The sequence below is a fragment of the Crinia signifera genome, chromosome 2 (assembly GCF_055691185.1).
Source record: "Crinia signifera chromosome 2, ASM5569118v1, whole genome shotgun sequence".
Taxonomy (NCBI): Eukaryota; Metazoa; Chordata; class Amphibia; order Anura; family Myobatrachidae; genus Crinia; species Crinia signifera.
In genome coordinates, this window is record NC_139218.1 from 390,461,321 (window position 1) to 390,479,046 (window position 17,726).

At 45.3% G+C, this 17,726-nt stretch overlaps 1 protein-coding gene and 1 pseudogene across 2 annotated transcripts in view; both read left to right on the forward strand.

The window, feature by feature from the left end:
- The window catches only part of LOC146058208 (uncharacterized), a 32,165-nt gene extending 22,661 nt beyond the window's left edge, over positions 1-9,504 (forward strand). The window contains exon 12 of the mRNA XM_083170334.1: positions 5,897-9,504. Coding sequence (XP_083026460.1) covers positions 5,897-6,945 — 1,049 coding nt within the window. The 3' untranslated portion in view covers positions 6,946-9,504. The remainder of the gene's footprint in view (positions 1-5,896) is intronic.
- The window catches only part of LOC146058575 (uncharacterized), a 279,259-nt pseudogene that overhangs the window by 243,469 nt on the left and 18,064 nt on the right, over positions 1-17,726 (forward strand). The window lies entirely within an intron of this gene.

Genomic DNA, 17,726 nt, shown 5'->3' on the forward strand with positions numbered 1-17,726 from the left:
CCACTCATAAATCATTACGGCGGGCTGAATTCGCTTAAAAGTGCTCGCACCTCCATAGGGGTGCGAACAATTTCCAGCAAATTTGGCCCTCAAAGGGTGCGAGTTAGGCATTTAAACTGCACCCGAGCAGCAACTCGCACCCTTCGGCGCCAATAGGTGCAACACCTAACAATGTATAGAGCATGGGTCTTCAAACTGTGTCCCTCCAGATGTTGTGGAGTCCCAGCATGCCCTGACAGTTGTGGCATGCTCTTATAGGAAAAAATGTGGCAATGCATGCTGGAACATGTAGTTTCACAACATCTGGAGGGCCACAGTTTGAAGACCCATGGAATAGAGTGTTGGGTGTGACTGTAACATGGCAAGAGGCACTTCTAAGAAGGTGACCTGCAGGAAGTGTAACTCTTCACTTCACTTCTCATTCTGGGGGTTATTCTGATTAATTCGGAAAGGCACAATCACTCTCAAATGGACAAAACCGTATGCACTGCAGGTGGGGCTGATGTAACATGTGCAGATAGAGTTAGTTAGTGGTCCGGTTCTCGTCTGTCCTTCCAGCAAAGGGTGATGCTGTCTCCCAAGGCTTGTCTAGCTCTTATTTGGTGGCTCACATCATCGAATCTCCTCCAGGGGAAGTGCTTTGGCATCTGGGACTGGACCCTTCTCACCACGGATGCAAGTCTCTAGGGTTGGGGAGCGGTTACGCTTGACTGCCAGTTTCAGTATCCGTGGGCAACTCAGGAGGCTCTTCTCTCCATCAATGTCCTTGAGCTTCGAGTGCTGTTCTATGCACTGGTACATGCGCAGGCCCTTCTTCAGGTCCGAGCTAACGGAGTGCAGTCCGACAATGCCACAGCAGTGGCCTACATAAACAAGCAAGGAGGTACAAGCAGTAGCGCGGCCATGAAAGAGGTAAGTCAGATTCTGCTCTGAGCACAGGCTCATGCCGAGGTGATTTTTGGCGGTCATCATATCAGGTGTAGAGAACTGGGAAGCCAAATATCTAATTCGGCAGGACGTCCACCAGGGAGAGTGGTGTCTTCCTCCTTAGCTGTTAGCTCAGAGGCTGGTGAGAAGTTGAGTGTGTCCTCAGATTGACATGATGGTATCTCTCCACAATCATCAACTGCCTCTTTTTTGTGCTTGCACAAGAGATCAAGGGGCCGTGGGGGTGGATGCCCTAACAGCCCCTTGGCGTTACCAGTTCATCTATCTCTTCCCTCCATTCCCGCTATTGCCTCAGATTCTCCAGCGCATACATAGGGAGAGAATGACGGTTCTGCTTATAGTGCCGGATTGGCCACACAGAACTTGGTACACCAACCTCACGTCTCTTATAGACGAGCCATGCCCTCTACCATTGCAGGACGAATTGCTGTCTTAAGGCCACTTCATTTATCTGGCTTCGGGCGTCTTCATTTGAAGGCATGATTGTTGAGAGGTCCATCTTAACGAAAGCAGGGATTCCCTCTGCGGTGATCCCTACCATGATGAGCGCCAGGAATCAGGTGCCATCCGCCCATTACTATCTTATATGGAGGGCATATGTTTCCTGGTGTGAAAGTCATTCCGTCGCTCCCGTGTACCTTCAAGGTAGCTCATCTCCTTCTTTTCTTGCAGAAGGAGCTCTCCATGGGTTTATGCCTTGGGTCTCTAAAAGCGCAGGTATCTGCCCTTTCGGTTTTCTATTATTATTATTTATAAGGCACCACAAGTGGTATGCAGCGCCGTACACATAGAGCACATTAGAACAGTACAGGGTACACAGAACTAGACACAACACAATTAAATCTCAATTCCTAGTACACAGTACAGCTGAAATATAGGGAAGTGAATGAGAGTAGATGCAGGTATAGATTGTAGGTGAGTAAGAGAGCTGTAATTGAAATGCAGGAAGAGTGCTGTGAGAACAGGAGGGTGGAGGAGGGCCCTGCCCTAAGGAGCTAGCAATCTAGGGGGAGATAGACAGGTGGCATGAGGTGCATGTAAGGAGACCTGAAGGCAAGAAGTGAGCATGGCAGAGCTGGTCAGGACATGAGGCAGCAGGTAGAGAGAACAGGCAAAGTAGTCCCATCCCTCCTCCTATCCTCCACTCGCCCCTCCGCCTGCACCCTTGACTCCTAACAGCCCTGCACTGTGGCAGATTCCACAAAACACCCTGCTAGGGGGCAGAGAGCATGCAGAGTGAATAGGTATAGCACAGGGTTGAAGAACCATGGCTCTGGTACCACAGTGAAGTTCAGAAAGATGGTGTCAAAATGATGTGGAATCTGGCACACTGAAATGGTTACAGAGAAAATGTGAGTAGTGATATTAAGGTGTGCAGACTGTTGGTGTTGCTGGATCAGGTGACTCACTAAAGACTGTTCTGTTCTCCTGTTCCTCTCCAGTGTATCTCCAAGGTTATATTCATATGAAATACTTAACACTAAAAATACATTACAGCTAGGAATCTAGAAGGCTGTACAGCATGAATACACTGATTAAACAGCAATCCACATGCTTGTAATCCACCCTCAAACTCCACCCACAATAAATGGTTGTTCAAAGGTGTGATCAATATCCGACCACTGCCCCCTCTAGCGCAAAGAGATTTCCTGCTTGGTTACAGACTTCAGCAGAAATTGCTAAACAAAGAATATTCTAAGTTCCGTTTACCCAACAAAGTTCAATAATAGACTGGCTTTGTTACCTCAGGTACAAACCTTCTTCCAGAGGGGTGTTGAGGATTCAGCCACCCTTCCGTCGGATTATGCACTTGTTCTCACTTTCCTCCAACCTGGTCTGTTTGACCCTCTAGAATCTATGGACATAAAATATCTCACATGGAAGACTGTTTTACTGCTCGCTTTGGTGTTTTGGACCTCGATGTCTTATCTTGTCGTCCTCCTTACCTGTTATTTCATGAGGACCAAGCGGAGCTTCGCACCAGTCTGTCTTTCTTCAAAAAAGGTTGTGACTGCTTTTCATATCAATCAACCAATTACGGTTCTGGATTTTTGTGAGGAAGACCCTGACTCCAAGCTGCTGGATGTGGTGCGGACACTCCGTATTTATGTGGACAGAACGGCAGCTGCCCGCACGTCAGACGCCTTGTTTGTCTTTTATGATGCTGCTAAGCCGTGTTGGCCGGCTTCCAAGCAGACTTTGGCTCAGCGGATTGGCCTTACCTTACACCAGGCTTATGTGGCGGCCTCTCTGCCTCCACCTTCCATTTCTGCGCTTTCCATTCGCTCTGTGGGACCCTCTTGGGCAGGCCGCCCATGGGGTGTTCATTCAGCAGCTTCGCCGTGCGGCTGTTCCTAGCGCCTTCCCTCTCGTAATTAGTGCTTTGTGATGTCCCCATTGTAAAGCACTCCAGTACCACCTAGTGGATCAAGGAGAAAACAAGATTTTTCTTTTCTCAGAGTCCACAGGTGGCAATGGATGCTCTCGGCGCTGTTCTTCAATTTTTTTCTTGGTAACCTTCAGCTATTGGAAGTTTCCTGCCAGGGATGATTCCTATTGTGTGTTTGAAACTCCCCTGCTCGCACGCACGAGATGCTCTCCCCCTTCTCGGCATCCTCAGCTCTTGACCCTTGAGGAAGTCCCAAACAGTAAAGCAGTGCCCACAATCACGCCAAGAGCGGGTGTGATATAGGGTTCTGACAGTCGGGATCCCAACAGTCATTAGCCCGACGTCGGGATCACGACTGGCTGAACTCAGACAGCATGGCGAGCGCAACAAAGCCCCTTGCGGGCTCGCTGCGCTCCCCATGCTGCGGACACGGTGTCTCGCTACGCTCACCACCTATCCTATTCTCCCTCTATGGGGGTCGTGGACCCCCATAGAGGGAACCCGTCTGTCTGTGTGTTAAGTCGGGATCTGGATGTCGGGTAAATGACTGTCGGGATCCCGACTGTTGGGACCCCATCCGGCACCCGCCAAGAGCATGTGAGCAGCACTATTTACATAAAAAATCTAGGTACTCGTGTAGTTTCGTGGCGGCAGTTACGTAGTTTATGTAGTGGTGTATTGAGCATACGAATACAGCACTATGCTGGCTACGTAAACTACGCAAGTGTCTCTGGAGCCCTGAAAATACACAATGCTTAATATCACAACTATCTACGTCATTCTCCCAGTATCCACTTCGACGTGGAGTTGATTTTATAAAGTGTGGCGAGCGGACGCGGATACACATATCCTCGCGGGGCTCGCCACACTTCAGGCTCGGTGGCTCGCCACACTTTGTAAAATATGACGTGGATAGTGGGGGTGAAAAGGCAGGTCTATACTTACCCTCCTCCGTCGATCCGCCGCTGACTCCAGGCTATAATCCACGGGCACCACATCCCCGCTGAATCCTACCGTGATCCACGGTCACTTCCCGGCGGCAGCGTTCATTCCCCCTCCTCTGGCATTCGTGGTGGACGCTGTACGCAATTAGTGTAATGCTGCTGGGGGAGCAGGGAAACCATGTGATGCGCCGCCAGCAGCACTATGTACAGCCTCTGCCTCCAATACCGGAGGAACTGAATGCTGCCGCCGGGGAGTGACCGTTGCTGCCACTGGGGAGTGATTGGGGATCGCCGCCAGGAGGAGGGTAAGTATAAACCACAACACCCACCACCCTGCTCCCAGTGCTGCCTCCTGTAGTTTCACGGCGCCGGCTACGCTACGTTGGCCTCTCACACAGGTGACCAGATGAAGAAGTAGCCGCCATTTCCTTATTGACTTATTTGACTATTTTTTGACCTGTATACCATTTTGGTTTTTAACAATGTACGTCTGTCTCCATATATAGTCTTATTTTTATGATATATTATGTCTAATTGTGCAAGTGTTAGAACCACACACGTTGATTATTTATCTCATTAGGAAGGGTATTTATACCCAGACCAGGTACACTGTCAGACACCTTTTGATAAAGCTGCAGTTGGCAGTGAAACGCGTTGTGCTCCACACCCAGGACCCAACATTGTGTACCCCCAGCCCTCTGTGGACACTTTGGCCATCAGCTCCAATCACATCCCCCATTTGTCTCTCCAATGGTGGACCCCGCTCCTTGGACTCTCCTGCACATGTTACATCTGCCCCAACTGCAGTGCACATGGTTTTGCCCATTTTGAGAACAAATTTGTACGGTGATCAGATCTGAATAAGGGCCACAGCCCTCTTACTCTGCTTTTTTCATTTGCACAGCACTTCGGCGCTTTAAGCGCACGTCCTGATGGAAAGACCGCGCACAGGTCTTAAAATGTTGACAATGGCGATGTATTTATAACCCTTGTGCTTTTATATAAATATGGTCTGCACCTAGTGCCGCCTGCTTCTTCTGGTCCTGGGACTATATCTCTATATGAATATTTGAAGAAGGTACTACGGCGCTTGCCCCAAAGTGAGTGCCGAACAAACATACCTCCTATCTATCTATCTGTCCAGGAAGGAGTCGGCACTCCAATTTCAGAAAAAATCTTTTTAGTACTTACGATCATCCAGCTTAATCCTTTACAGTACATGATTAACACAGCATGGTGCTAAGTCGACATTTCGGGACTTATAAATCCCTTTTCTCACGACTAACATGTATAGATTAATGTACAGTCCAGCTCCTCCCCGGACCTGTACTTACTTAAATGAGAAGGCACCCTTACATTTAACTTGTTGGACTCTTGAGTGCCGGTCTACAATGTGTGTGTATGTACAGCGTCAGCGGTTCTTTGAGAGCTTCGCCTGCGGCAGGTGGGATGTTCTGTCCTGTGGGGGCATCGCCGACATCACCTGTAATTTTATGCTTATGATGCTTATAAGCTGATGTACATATGTTTAATTACACAGAATGTCTCACACATGATGATGCGGCCCATCCGCTGATGTACAGAGGGTTTATCTCAGTACTTTTGTCCCCAACAGGTCCGCACGCCTCCTCACACTATCCTGAGATGACGCATCAGTGCTCGGAGTGTCAGCAATGTTTCCCTAATCATTCAGCCCTCGTCACCCATCAGCAAACTCATAGCGCCAGTAATCTGTATAGGTGCTCGGTCTGCGGAGTGTGTTTCAGCTCCAAACTGGCTCTCACCGCCCACCAGCGATCTCACAAAGCGGACAAATTGTTTTACTGTTCTTACTGTGGTAAATCTTTCCACCTGAGGTCACGTCTCCTGTACCATAAAAGAATTCACACTGGCGAGAGTCCATATTCGTGCACGGAGTGCGGCAAATGTTTTGCTTACAGATCTGCTTTCATCATACATCAGCGGACTCACACTGGCGAGAAGCCGTTTAAATGCTCGGAATGTGGCAAATGTTTTGGCCAGAAATGTAGCCTGGAGAAGCATCAGCGCATCCACACTGGGGAGAGGCCGTTTCCATGCCTGGAGTGCGGGAAATGTTTTAAAGACCATTTTGGTCTCAGCCAACATCAGCACACTCACACCGGGGAGAGGCTGTATCCATGCATGGAGTGCCACAGATCTTACAAAAGCAGAGCTGCTCTCATCAGGCATCAGCGGACTCACACTGGTGAGAAGCCGTTTAAATGCTCGGAATGCGGCAAATGTTTTGGCCAGAAATGTAGCCTGGAGAAGCATCAGCGCATCCACACCGGGGAGAGGCAGTTTCCATGCCTGGAGTGCGGGAAATGTTTTATATACCATTATGGTCTCGTCGTACATCAGCGCACTCACACCGGGGATAGGCCGTATCCATGCATGGAGTGCCAAAGATCTTACAAAAGCAGAGCTGCTCTCATCAGGCATCAACGGATTCACACTGGCGAGAAGCCGTTTAAATGCTCGGAATGTGGCAAATGTTTTGGCCGCAAATGTAGCCTGGAGAAGCATCAGCGCATCCACACCAGGGAAAGGCCGTTTCCATGCCTGCAGTGCGGGAAATGTTTTCTAGACCAAGTTGGTCTCAGCCAACATCAGCGCACTCACACCGGGGAGAGGCCTATTTAAAACCGATATTTTAATAAACTAGTGGATAATGTAGTAGTTATACTGTATATGTTACCTTCTACACCATGCAACAGGTTACCCCTGGCAACTACAGCCTGATACAGAGCAGAGCTTCTCCATTCACTGAGGTAACAATGTGAATGGTTGTAAAAAAACATTAGCATATGACTAGATGCTCCTGAATCTATTGTAAAGTGTTTTATAGGTTTAACCTATTAACTGGCTTTATAAGAAATAAAGCTTTGCACTTTATATACTGTATGTCTAATGCAGCCGCACAGCTATTTAAACGTGTCATACAGACGCATCTGCGTATGAGACTCTCAATGAGAGTTTATGCAATGAATATCTCTATATAACCTCAAGTACACAATCAGCTCACCAATTATATCAATCGTATTACACACTGATAACGATTAAAGCTGATAATGCGTCCGAGACGCTTGTTTGATTATAAAGAAATAATACAAATAAACACTTGATTAAATGGAGATCACGGATCAGACCCCGTGTCTTATTATATTATAGTCCGTAGTGGACACAGGGGGTTACAGTGTAACAAACAATATATATATAAACTATAGAATAAGGCAGTACAGCTTATACATGGAAAAGAGACATTACTACAATGGGTATAAATGCAGGTACAGCTAATATATAAGAACTAGCACATATAAGGAATAACAATTACCGTCAAAAGGAAGCAGAGACCACGATTGGATAAGAATCCCCCCAAGATCCTGGGAATGTGTTCTGATTAGATCACATGTGAGCTCAGCGATCCCGGGTGTGGGGTCGAACTGGATGGTCATTTGGTAAAGGAAAGGGGCTTGGGCAACTTTTCATTGGCTCTCAGCTTCACGGGGACGTCTTCCTGTTCATGAGAGTATCGTCCGAGCCATGCGGTCCTTTGTCTTGAGGTTAAGGGGAAAACCACTTTCTACTGGGATTATAGTTCATTGTTCCTTTGTTTGATGTCTTCACATGTTGAATCGGGAGATAACAGACTAGATATCTCTAAGGTCATGTACAGTGATTGTTTCACTATACTGACCTTTGCAACTGTTGACGGCAATTGTAACAAGTTAAATCAAAACTTAGTCTGGATTTACTCAGGGTTTCACACAAACATAAAGAAACAAGAGGGGACAAATCATTAAGAATTAACCATTAATGTTTCACGTCCAACCTTGGTAGTTACGTTTAAGCTACTAAGACTCAAATGGCGTACTGGAATTGAGCGGAGGGCGGTCATAATACATTAATGGAGTAGAGATGCAATTTCAACTTCCACAGGCCGTATACATGCATGGAGTGCCACAGATCTTACACAAGCAGAGCTGCTCTCATCTTGCATCAGTGGATTCACACTGGCGAGAAGCCGTTTAAGTGCTCAGAATGCGGCAAATGTCTTACCATCGGATGTAACCTTGTCACGCATTAGCGCATTCACACCGGGGAGAGGCTGTTTTCTTGCATGGAGTGCGGAAGCAAATCTGCTCTCCTCGGTCATCAGAAGACTCTCACTCGCGAAAAGTCGTTTAAATGCTCGGAATGTGGCAAATGTTTTTCAAGGAGATTCAGCCTTGTCACGCATCAGCGCACTCACACCAGATAGAGGCCGCTTGCGTGTTCCCAGTGTGAGCGCTGCTTTTCTGATGGTTCAAGTCTTTGGCGACATAAGAAAGACCGTTGTAGATGATAAAAACAGCACGTCACATACGGGCAGACGTCTTTTCCTGCCAAACGCAAAGAACTCTATCCCGCTACAGATCCATTGAAGAATGCTCATTGTGGATACAATAGAAAACTCCATTTTGGAACCATGATGTGTTTCTTTGGCCGACCACTGTGTCTGCGTTCCTCAGAGTTTCCAGTTGCTTTATGCTTTTATAGAAGAGCTTGGACAGCCCATCTTAAGACCTCAGTCTGCTTTGAAATCTTTGCCTGGGAGAGACCTTGCTGATGCAGTAGAACTACCTTGTGTCTTGTTGCTGTGCTCTGTCTAGCCATGGCTTACAGCCTGTGACATGGAACGGTCGGTCTTCCACAGCCGCACCTTTCTAGCAGAGTTTGGCTGTTCACCACCCATTGTTAAACCTACACAGCTGTTTCTGTTTCAGTTAATGATGGTGTTACTAAAATATGAAAATGATGATCATCACCTGTTTGGTTCATGGTACACTGGACTACGGGCTGGATTCAGAGTTGATAATTTATTTTTTTATTTATTATCATTAATGGACAAAACCATGTTGTGCTGCAGGTGGGGCAAATGTAACGTGTGTAGATAATTTTATATTTGGGTGTCCGTATTTACCCTGCACAGAAACCTAATAATTCATCCAAATCTATCGCTGCACATGTTACATTTGCCCCACCTTCCTTCAGCATCGTTTTGTCCATTAGAGGATAAAAATGTCTTTGTGATCGACTCTGAATTAGGCCCTACATTCCTTCCACATCCCTGACTTTGTGCAAGTCTATCTAGAAGAAATGATGCTTTATTGAAGACCAAGTACGGTCACACCAAATATTGGTTTTGATTTAGATTTTTCTTCTGTTCATTCACTTTGCTTTTCATTCATTGATAAAAAGAAACAGTTAACACTTCTATTTTTGAATGATTTCTTGATTTGTCTTTTATTCTGGGATTTCACTGCAGTGTCGCCTCAGGTGGATTCCCCGTAGCTGTTCAGGCGGTCCTTTAGGGATCCCTTCACAATCCCATAGGCCCCTCCCATGGAGCCTATGGTCCCACTCAGCAATTTGCAGTGAAGAGTTGCAGTAACTCTCAGGGAAGCCCTATGGGGCTTCGTCTGATTCCTTACGAACCCCTCAAACATCCCATAGACTTAGTAAAGCCTATGTCCCCGTCTAGTCCTGCGTCTATATGTCCGTGTTTGCACCCTACAGTATGTGCCTTGTGATGAGCTGTCAGCAGCGTCCTGCTGGACAAGCTCTGTTTGTACACAAGCTTCACTCACGGTTTGATACTTTTTCTGCTGTATAACTTTGCATTTCACTTGCATTAAGTAAGTTGGGGAGCTATTGCGGAACTCAGCAGTAGTTTCTCAGGCTCTACGTAAATAGGAGGATTTCGTTGCTAGTGGTTTCCTGTGGGTACCTCATATGCAGAACTATTATGTAGTAATGTTACACTACGCATTGCCTATTTTTGGAGTGATGCAGCATTAATCTGACTGTCTAACTTCACAGATGACTATCTATGCTGTGAGGGCTCTGGCTCTGTGCCTGACAGGCAGACTCCATCTACATTTGAAGTACTACACAAAACATTTGTTGGCAAGCTGCTCAATCAGATTGTGATGTCACTCAGGTGCCAAAAGGGAGGGGTAATTCTGGTTCGGAAAAAAAGATTTGTATCTCAATTGCACACTGAGTGAGAAATATACACATAATAATCAGATAATACAGAGATCTTGGTTGCATATATCTGCAGATATAGGGCTAAGCCCCCAGGCTGTACAACAAGGCGTCTGTGTCACTGGGGTGTCCCTAGTGCTGGGTATGGTTCTGGGGTGCGGGCCCCCATCATGCCGGCACAGTCTGATCACTCCAGGGCAGCACACAAATGAAAATTAGTAGGGGTTAATAAGAAGCTCATAAGTGTAGGGGATAATAAGAAGCTCATAAATTCATAGGAAGGAAATGAGGGTGGGATTAAAATAGTAGTACAAAATATATACAATGTGATAGGGAAGTGTTAATAAAGTGTTAGGGCGTGCTAACCTGGAGCAGGCCAGCCATACCAACACAGGGGGTACCACACTCCCAAACCCACACCATAAATGATCACAAATATGTTTGGGTCTAATAGCCCAGTGTAAGGCCACACGATAATGGCTTACAACATGAGCCAGCTTACCTGGAGATACCCCTGGCTTCTCCAATGGGAGTCAGCAATCCCTCCTAATGCTGACCCATCTATGCCCTTCTCTACTACACAACACATTTGTTGGCAAGATGCTCAATCAGATTGTGATGTCACTCAGGTGCCAAAAGGGAGGGGTAATTCTGGTTCGGAAAAAACATTTTGTATCCCAATTGCACACTGAGTGAGAAATATCTACATACTAATCGGATAATACAGAGATCTTGGTTGCATATATCTGCAGATATAGGGCTACGCCCCCAGGCCGTACGTCAAGGCGTTTGTGTCACTGGGGGTCCCTAATATTGGGTCTGGGGTGTGGGCCCCCATCTTGCCGGCACAGGCTGATGACTGTTGACGGCAATTGTGATGAGTTAAATCAGAACAACATTTGGGGTTTATTCAGGGAGTTTCACGCAAACAGAGAAAGACAAAGGGAACATAGTTTTAAGAATTAACCATTAATGTTTCACGTCCTGCCCTGGTAGTTACGTTTAAGCTAATAAGACGCAAATGGCGTAATGGAACTGCACAGAGGGCGGTCGTAATACCTTAATGGCGTAGAGATGCCATTTCGTTTTCCACAGTCCACCCTTTGACAGTCAAATAAAACTGTCACATTTCACAATTAATAATTAATATTTTCGCATTAATTTCCATATTTCATAAAAATTTCAGTTTTTCATCATTTTCATTGATAGAGATTCGTGAAGCGTGGATCGTGTGTGTGTGTATGTGCAGTAAGAGGGGATGTATAATTTTTGCGCTAGGGCTAATCCAAGATTAATAATATATGGAGGGATTACATTTATTTACTGCCGGCATGTCCAAACCAGGGCCCTGCAACAGTTGGAGGGCCACAGCCCAGACACGCTGGACTTAATGATACATTTGGGGATGTGTGTGTGAATATGTAAGTGTGGTGTTCCTGCATTGGTCGTGTGCTGTATAATCTGCCGCATGGTGTAATAAGGTGAACCACCTTCATGTGACCTATAAAGGATGCTGGGAAAAACATTGATAGACAACATAACAAAACAATTCTACAGGGTAATGTAAAGAGTTTCCTGAAAGGGTGGAGAACAGTCATTTCTCCTTGTGCGGTAGGGGGATTTAAAGCGAGGAGGCATGTGGTAACTGGGTAATGGGAACAGGCATGCATTTCTAGATATGGTATCTCTTACTAAATAACGGTTTCTATCTGTTTGCTGTCTTCCGTGGGACCACTTGTCCTTATACTCATTCATTCTGTGTGCTTCTTTCTATCCCGGGTTACCCACCACATACATTTAAATAACACTCTGATTAATATAATGACACCAATGATACAGAGCAACAGTTTCTCTATGTTGTCTATCATCTCCTGGGACCATTCTTAACCCAATGCATTGGGCTCTACCAGGAGGTGCCTTGGCTAATCTTGTTCATAACCTCCTGTGCAGAACCAATTCTTTTCTAGGCTTCTAGCTCTTTTCCGGTGTATCGGAATGTGTCATCATATGTCCTCATTATGTCATCCATTCTGTATGTCAATACTTGTAAGTATTTAGAGTTAATTCACCTGGCAGTATGGGTAATATCTAATGCGAGGGGAATTTGAAGGTCTCATGGACTAGATCTGAGACTGGAGGTTCTTTCTGACACCCAGATCTCTTCTATAGAATTGTTTGACGTGTGTATAAGTATAAGGAGAGGGTATAGATTTGTGGATTTTTACCATTGAGTCATGTGTATGGGTCATTGCTCCACCTAAATAAACACCATCCAATGTGATTGATAAAGCACATTTAGATGCTTGCCTGTTACAAATAAAATAGACATCATCTGGATGGAAATAAGGTTCAGAGAATTTCATAATCTTGCTATACAATATCCACCTGAACATCCCCATTCCCTCCTTCCCAACCTGACTAGTACATGTCTCTGGCAGCAGAACTTTGGCACAGTATTCCGTAGGTACTCTACCAGCCATAACCTTCTTTTGTTTTACAGTAAAGATAAATGTATACTGCCTTTCACTTGTGCGGGTTTCTAACAATATTTTCTTGGTCTATTGGCTTTCCATCTGGATGCTGCGAGTAGATTATCGTATGATTATACCATGTCGCTTCCCATATCCCTAGTACCTTTGAACTAATGAAGTTCCAACATATAAGGGACTTGTCTACCTGATATAGTTGCAATCTAAGTGCAGGAGACCTGGTGCGTGCGTATTCCATATGCAAGGGTCTTCTTTTGTTTAGATTATGTATCTCAGCCAAAGTTAGAGGGTACGGGATTAGACCCATACTACTCCGTCTCTGGGGTACCTGCAAACATAACCATCATTCTGTCTGATCCAAAACTCTTCCTACAAGGGAGTGATACCCGCCCAAAGGTAGTTGCCTTATATCAGCTGTCAAGTCATGTTGACATGTGTGGATACACGTTTCCTCCATATCAGGGTTACCCCTCCTGCAAATACAATATTCATCAGACGACAACCCATCACATTACCTTTACACTACATGTTCTTCAGACTCCTTACCAACTCCCGGGTTGAACAAAGTATCAGGACTACTTAGGGATCCTAACATGGCTTGATTATGATCCGCCAACCTACTGTCAGAACTCCGTCTTTCGTTATCCACCCTTTGGTAGCGACGCAACACCTTGGGGAGAAAAGAGATGGGAAAAACAAGAACAAAGTAAGGTTTCATCTTCTGCCTGCTGCTTCTTTCTTCGTCTGGCCAGGGGATAGTCAGAGTAGTCTTTTCTTTGTCTTTTCCTTTTTGGATATGTCGGTTTTAGTCGTCTCTCAGTCTTCCCGGAACAAGAGCTTCTAGCGGTACTTCTTTCTCGTCACTTCTAGCATCAACCACTTCCGGGACATTGACCTTTTTACAACGGGACAGATGGATCCAAGCTTCCTTTTCTGCAACCTTTACTGCTGTGGTGCCGAACAATAGTACTTGGTTTGGTCCTTCTCACCGATCTATCAAACAACTTGGGCAAAACGAATTTTAGATCACAACAAAAGTCCCCTGGCTCCAGACAATCACAGTCCTTCACAGGCAATTCAGGTGTCAACACTGTCAACTTCTTCTGCATCCTAACTTGTTGATTCTCCTTTATAAGATATTTAACAGTCACTTCATTATTACACTTTAGCCATAATGTGGATGTCTTCTGAACAATAAATTGAAGGGAGGCAGGTTAAGTGGAGTTATGATACTATACAGCACTATCGGCAATGCCTCAGGCCATAGCAAACCCTTATTTCAATCATAACTTTGCTCAATTTTGTTCTTGATAGTAACTTCCATTCCCTCTGCCTTAGCGCTCGCCTGCGATCGAAAAGGAGCATGGAGTTTACTATCAATCCCTAGGAGTTTACACGTGACTTGGAAGACTTCTCATATACAGTGTGTGCTTTTTGGATACCATATCTATAAACAAATACATCAACACATACTAGTAATATACAAAAATAAATTCCTAAACCGTTCTAGAGTAGACTGTACAAAGTCAATTTGTAGAGGATCCTGCTGGAGGAGGGCTGTGGAGATGGCTCTGTGGGAACGACCTTTCCAGTGTCTTTCCTCAGACAAGTAAGGCATGACATTGCCGTCTTACCTGCTTGTGGAGTAAGCTCTGGGGCACACCAGTAAGTTTTGACCAATTTCCACATACTTTCCCTGCCAAGGCAAGTCAGGCCATAGGCTATCTCTGCCATGACAGTGTGGCATGCTCTGGGAGTCACTGGTTTCCCTTGTCCATCTTTCCATTTCTGTCCACCTCCCTTCGGCTTCCAGACTGCTTTCTCCTGCAGGGGACACAAATCTTGCACCTCCTATGTGAACACACAGACATTTACAGGGGAACAAAAACATTATTCGCAGAGCACGTGGCTCACCAGCTGCCTTGCCAGCACGGCTATTACCAAGTGACACTGGATCCTTATCAAAAGGTGTGGGTTTTACACTTGATAACAGCCACGCTGTCCGGCATCTGTGCGGCTGTCAGGAGTCTTTGAACTTACAACGCTTGCGCCACTGGAGTGCCAGCTACTGTCACTGAATTTCTGAATCACCATAGGGCCCCAAATCTTTTGCATTACCCCAACAAATGTACTTAGAGTCGGTATAAATATTGACTGCTTTTCCCGCAGCCAGCTCACACACTTTGGTCAGCGCCACTAATCAGGCTACTGTTGCAGAGTGAGATGGTCCAAGGGGTCCAGCCTCTACTATACCTTCTCCATCTATCACGGTGCACAATTGAAAAGAAAGGAGAATTTTTTTTTTAATTACCTCTTCCAATGGGTTGTTACCACCCTTTGGGGATATGCTGCAAAGGTCTGATTCCAACATGTCATGCAATCATGTTCGTCTAGGCTCTCACTAAATTCCAGCAACTTCAGCATCAACTCCCACCCTTTGTGCCTTGGAGGGCACACCTGGTAAGAGTGTTGCTGAGTTTACAATATTACACATTTTACTGGTAATATTTATACAATTCATCAATGCAAGTTCCCATTTAGGCAGAATTTTAGGAGTGTCCAGACTATATGAGGAGCATAAATAGTTAAAACATACCCCAACACTACATCCTCAGTCTTGATTACCGGTAGTGCTATGGCAACTACACTGTGTAGACAAGTAGGGAGTGCTCGAGCAACTGGGTTCAATTGTGCACTGCAGCACTACATTGGTTGGCTAGCATCACCAGGTTTCTAAGTCACTGCTCTGGTCGCACACCCAGCAAGTCATTTGTAGTTCAAATCACATGGTCCCGGTGGTCAGGCATACCCAGGGCAGGAATCCTGGTCAGACTGGCTTCCAATTTCTTAAAAACAAATACAACACCAGGTTCTTTTCAGTATGAGGAACCTGTTTTGGCTTGTCTGACTCAATTAATTCTTGCATTGACAATGCCGAACCAGAGAAACATGGGATTCATTCTTGGTAATATCACCACCTGTCTAGTGAGACACGGGTTGGTTGCTAGGTCTGAGACCGTTTTGTGGTTGTTTGGTGTAAGACCATCCTTCTAACTTACAATACCTTCAGTAATGTCCTTGCTGTCCGCATTTAAAGCATACTGGGGTCGTCTTATTTTGTTGTCCAGTATGCTGGGGTCTAGTTGATCCGCTACTATGAGCACGGATGGCAAGGGCTATTAATTTATCGGTCTGTTTTTCTTTACATCTTTGTATTATTCTGTCATGGTCAACGGCAGAGTCTCTAAGGGCATCTACTGTCATGTACCTCCAGTTGGGAAAAGAGGACTGCACTTTAGTCCTAAGTGGCTCCTTTACTCTTGCTATAACCACAGAAACAACCATTTCTCTATTTGGGTTCACTAGTCTTAATGTCAGGGATGCCTGTAAATCTTGAAATGTCTGTCAATGCCATGTCAAAATATTCATCAGGAAATTCAGTGTCCTTTTGCCTAATGCTAAAGATTTTGTGGTACCCAGTGGTACCAGGAAATACTTGCCCAACTGAAGATTAATAAAGCTTATACTTTCTTGATTTTCAACACCATTTAAAATCCTGCTTTCCCCCACCTGGCAATCCTGCACAAATCTCTGTGCATCAGTGTATGGGGAGAGACAGGTTCTCAATATGATATTCCAATCCTCACTTGTAAGTCTGTGTGAATTACCTAAATTTCTGATAAACTTTTGACAGGCCATTAAGTTCTGTCTTGGGTCAGGGAACTCTCGGATTACAGATATTAAGTCTGTCCTTGTCAGGGGACAATGCATACCCACCTGCCTTACTGGAATCACCCTATCCATGTCTGGCTTTCCATAAGGGGTAGGAAGGGTGCAGAGTGGACATAAACACGTGATTTCTCGGTCTTCTAAAATGGTTGCCTCTGTGGTGTCTGGTATGTCATACTTACCAGCTCCTTCTTGGCATCAGTCTTCTCCTCTACCCGGCAACCATCATGATTCCTCCTTAACTGAACTTGCCTGCGGCACATATTTGTCGGGCAGGAGGTGGCTGATGTCAGCAATACCCCATCCTTGAAATCGTGGTCTGTAAAAGAAGTTGTTAATGGGAACAAATTTGTATAGTCATTAATAATTGCATTTGGCTGTGGGCTCCCCCTGACGGTAATTGCTCCTTCTGTATCATAAAGTGGGGGAGGTGCAGTTGCATTTATGATGTTAGTGGTACTTGCATTTCTTAAACACTTACTGTAACAATTCTTTGAGTCTGTCCTTCCTCCAGCCACAAGTTGAAACAATTATGGTGTTTTAATCTTTTCTTATTTGATGAAATTTTACAAATCTGATTTCTTACTGCTTCTAGAATTTCAGGATTAAAACTACCAATACCTGGGAATTTCACCTAACATTCCTTGGTCAGCTTGACCCGTTCATTCATGTATGCTACAGCATATGTGCCATACTTCTGTTTCATAATGTATCCAGGGGATTCGGATTCTTTGGGCATGACACACTCGCCCAACTTATCCCTATTGTTAACAGCCACCTTCCTCTGAGAACTTTTGTTCCCCATTTAGCTGACACTTCTTCCTGGATACCTTATGTTTACTATAGACGTCCCCTCTGTTGAAAAGAAAGCTACTTCTTCTGTCAAGCGACCGGTGGAGTTCTGAGTTCCTCCACCAAACTATTACCCCGAAGAGCGAGTAATGGACTCTCCGCACTGCCTGAGGGAACCACTAGAGCACCTCAGCCTAGTTACTACCTACTCTGGCAAATCCTTAACTACCTAATAGCTGAGATGTTAGTGAACACGCAACAGTAGTACGGTCAATTACGGAAATCAATACTGATTCTCGTAACCTCTGGTGACTCTCTGTTTAAACAGAACCGACAAATTGGCAGTTTTAGTTTAATTCATCACCAAACTACCAGATCTGGACT